This window comes from Dipodomys merriami, unplaced genomic scaffold (assembly GCF_024711535.1).
Source record: "Dipodomys merriami isolate MVZ:Mamm:240054 unplaced genomic scaffold, mDipMer1.0.p SCAF_92, whole genome shotgun sequence".
Classification (NCBI taxonomy): Eukaryota; Metazoa; Chordata; class Mammalia; order Rodentia; family Heteromyidae; genus Dipodomys; species Dipodomys merriami.
This window is the reverse complement of record NW_027206535.1, coordinates 4,189,083-4,192,500: the sequence shown is the minus strand read 5'-3', so window position 1 is coordinate 4,192,500 and position 3,418 is coordinate 4,189,083. Positions and strand designations below refer to the sequence as shown.

At 49.4% G+C, this 3,418-nt stretch overlaps 1 protein-coding gene across 1 annotated transcript in view; it reads left to right on the top strand.

Moving 5' to 3' along the window:
• Positions 1–2,718, top strand: part of LOC138821482 (phosphomevalonate kinase) — an 11,015-nt gene extending 8,297 nt beyond the window's left edge. The window contains exons 4-5 of the mRNA XM_070013754.1: positions 913–1,042; positions 2,316–2,718. Of these exons, the coding sequence (XP_069869855.1) occupies positions 913–1,042; positions 2,316–2,452 (267 nt within the window). The 3' untranslated portion in view covers positions 2,453–2,718. The remainder of the gene's footprint in view (positions 1–912; positions 1,043–2,315) is intronic.
• The last annotated feature ends 700 nt before the right edge of the window (positions 2,719–3,418 follow it).

Genomic DNA, 3,418 nt, shown 5'->3' with positions numbered 1-3,418 from the left:
CAAGATTTGAAAGGTGGCCAGCTATATAGTCAGTGGGAGAGCACAGGTTAGCTCTTGGGTTCTATGTTGAACACCAGAAAAAGGGTTTCCTAGTTGCTGACAGAGAAGGAGCAGGAACAGAAGCAGAGGCCTAGTTGAGAACAAAAAGAAAACAAAACAAAACTGGTGTTGCTCAGAGCTTTGTAGAAGAGAGAAGAAGTGGCATGCATGCGTGCGTGTGTGCACTTAAGTATGTGTGTCTGTGTCTGTGTGTGTCTGTGTCTGTGTATGTGTGTGTCTGTGTCTGTGTATGTGTGTGTCTGTGTCTGTCTTGGGATTTGAACTCAGGGTTTCATGCTTTCTAGGTGGATACTCTGCTACTGAGCCATACAGCCAGCCATGCACATGCCTTGAGCCAATAGGAATTGAGTTGTTGATGTTTGGCTGTGGGGTGTGAGGAAGACAGCCGGTGCCAAGGATCTAGTTCTGAGCAGCTGGACAAGCAGCACTGTCATTTTATTTGGGGGGGGGGGGCGGAGGAGGGGAGGAGGAGGAGATTAGAGTTGAGTATCCCTGGTTAATGAGGATGCTGTTGTTCCATGTGACTCCTCTGCATCATGAGCTCCAAGAGGGCAGGACAGTTATGTTTTATTCACCATTCTATCCTCAGCAATGACATTGCCCAGTAGGTGGTTGTTGTATCCCTTGCTTGGTGCTGTCATTGGGCAAATGAGCAATCTGACAAATGGGCAGCTTTCAGTGGTATTTGCTGAGTGAGTGACCAAGTCAGGGAACCTGGGCCCCTTCTCTTTCCTAGCAGCTCATGTGTTCAAGCTGATGGGGTTGGAGCTGTACTGCTCTTCTGTCTTCTATAGTTCCCTTGCTTCTAGCACTCTGTTCTTTTGGTCACCTGTCTATGTCCCTCCCCTGCAGCTGGTGAGTGACACACGGAGAGTGTCTGACATCCGGTGGTTTCAGGAGGCCTACGGGGCTGTGGCACAGACAGTTCGTGTGGTGGCTTCAGAGCAGAGCCGACAGCAGCGGGGCTGGGTGTTCACACCAGGTACGTCTTTCATAGCATTTGTCTCCAAGGCTTGGCTTGGGGTCAGCAACCCCAACTTGTGCTGTAGGTTTTCTTCTCACTCCCGAAAGGCCTGAGACACAAGAGGGGGTTGGAGCCAGGCACTGGTGACTCATGCCTGTAATCCTATCCCCTGAGAAGGCTGAGATTTGAGCATCACCGTTCAAAGCCAACCCAGGCAGAAAAGTCTATGAAGTTTTTATCTTCTACTAACCACCAAAAAAGCCAGAAACTGAGTTGTAGCTCAAGTTGTACAATACTAGTCTTGAGGCAAAAAAAAGCTCAGGGGCAGTGCCCAGGCCCTGAGTTCAAGCCCTAGTACTGGAAAACACATAAAAAAGTGGCTTGGCAGAGGGTGTTTGAGAGGGTCAGGGTCTCCCTGCCATGTTGCCAGGGCTATCTTCTCCAGGCTACTATGTTTCTCTTGGGATTTGGTGGGACCCACTCCATGAGCCTTCCCCTTTACTATCTAATCTGGTAGGGATTGGTAGTGATTGGAGAACAAGTTGCCAAAACATTGTTTCTACTTGATTAACAGACCCTGGGATCTCTGGTGCCAGCCCAGGATCTGCTCTTGTGGGAGTTCTGAGGCCCAGCTCAGGCTTCTGTCCTACACCAGGTCACTGTGCCTCAGAGAAGCTCAGATCCCAGGGGTACCACTACTCACAGCTTAGCTCCTGAGCAGTCACTCTAGCCAGCCGATGGTCAGCATTTTATATACAGCATCTCACTTCACCATTATACCAAACCACCCCATGGCTGTTGCCACTGTTCTGTAGCTGTGGCAGATGAGGACTCTGAAGTCTCTTTCCCAGGGCCACACAAAGTAAGAGGAAGAGCCTGACTCTCACCCCCTGCTTCTAACCTTGAGTACATGGTCTTCCAGGAGGATTGAATCCAGTAGATTTAAGGGTAGAAAAGGACTCAGCTAGCCTGATCTAACATGATGTGTGATGCCTTTTTGGTATGGGTGTGGTTCTAGATGACCAGTCTACCCTGTGTAGGCAGGAGCAGGGGTGGGGGGTGGGGGGAGGTGAGGGGATGGGGGTAGTAATGTCAGGGGGGACCAGCTGTGGGCTGCTACACCTGCATCACAGTGGCACAGCATTTCAGCTGGTGGAAGTGCCTTCCAGGTGTGCAAGTTTGGCTCTTGGGTAGCAGAAGAGAGATGGTTAAAAGCAGACCCACTCCTGGGCAGCCAGCCTCCATACCTGGTGTTTGTCTGGAGCCTAACTCCATCATGCTTCCTCTACAGGGGTGGATGATGCTGAATCTGAATGTGGCCTGGATAACTTTGGGGACTTTGACTGGGTCATCGAGAACCATGGAGATGAACAGCACCTGGAGGAGCAGTTGAGGAACCTGCTGGAATTTGTTCGTTCCAGACTTTAGCTGTCAGGCTTTAGAGAGGTTGCTAGATTGGGGGCACCCAATTCTGACTGAAGTGGAGGAGCAGACAGATGGCCTGGCTCTGTATTTCTGAGGGGGCTGGTGGATGCCCGCCAGTCAGGAATCTTTGGGAGACCTCATCTTCTCCATGGAGAGATGCTGTGCTTGAAGCAGGAACATTACCATCTCCACGGGTGCTTGTAGTCCCTTGCTCTAGACAAGAGCTTGAAGCCTTCTAGCATGGATACTAATAAACCTTGGAGTATACACTCAGGGCTGGAGACCTCTTATTTCCCCGATGCTGGCTGGCCTGTATGGTCTCAAAAGGACCCGGGGTGTTGTGGTGGCTATAGGTCCTCGCTCCACCTGTACACCAGGTACAATGCCATGGTTGGTAGGCCTGGGATTGAGGTCTGAGTATCTTGCCTTTTGGGATGGCCTCAGGAAAAGCTCTGTTCCATAGAAAATGCCATTCCTAAGTGTCTCTTGTATTTATGTCATCTTTTACAATTTCCAAATGTCTATAGATTCTTCAGAGACATCCTGGGAAATGAGTGAAGAGAGTATTTTATGTGCGTTTAGGAGGTCCCAAGAACACAGAGAAGTGACTGACTTGCCCAGGGCTAGAGGGTTAATAGGTAAGGGTGCTCAGAGTGAAATGCAGGCTGCCTGACATCTGACGGGGCCTCTTCTGCCACATTCCTGTAGCTAGAGCACAGTGTCCCATAGTTTCTTGCCAACCCCAAGCCAAGCTAAGCACCTCAACAACCTGATCTTGGTTTCTTTTCTTTTCTTTTTTTTTTTTTTTTCAGGCAGCATCAAGAAAGCTTTATAGAGATAGTATGTGAAATCTTGACTTTTTAAAAGAAAATTAAATTCTTTTTCTTATTGATGATACTGGGATTTGAACTCAGGGTCAAGCAGTTGCTCTGCCACCTGAGTGATTGAGCCATGCCTTCTTCCCACTCT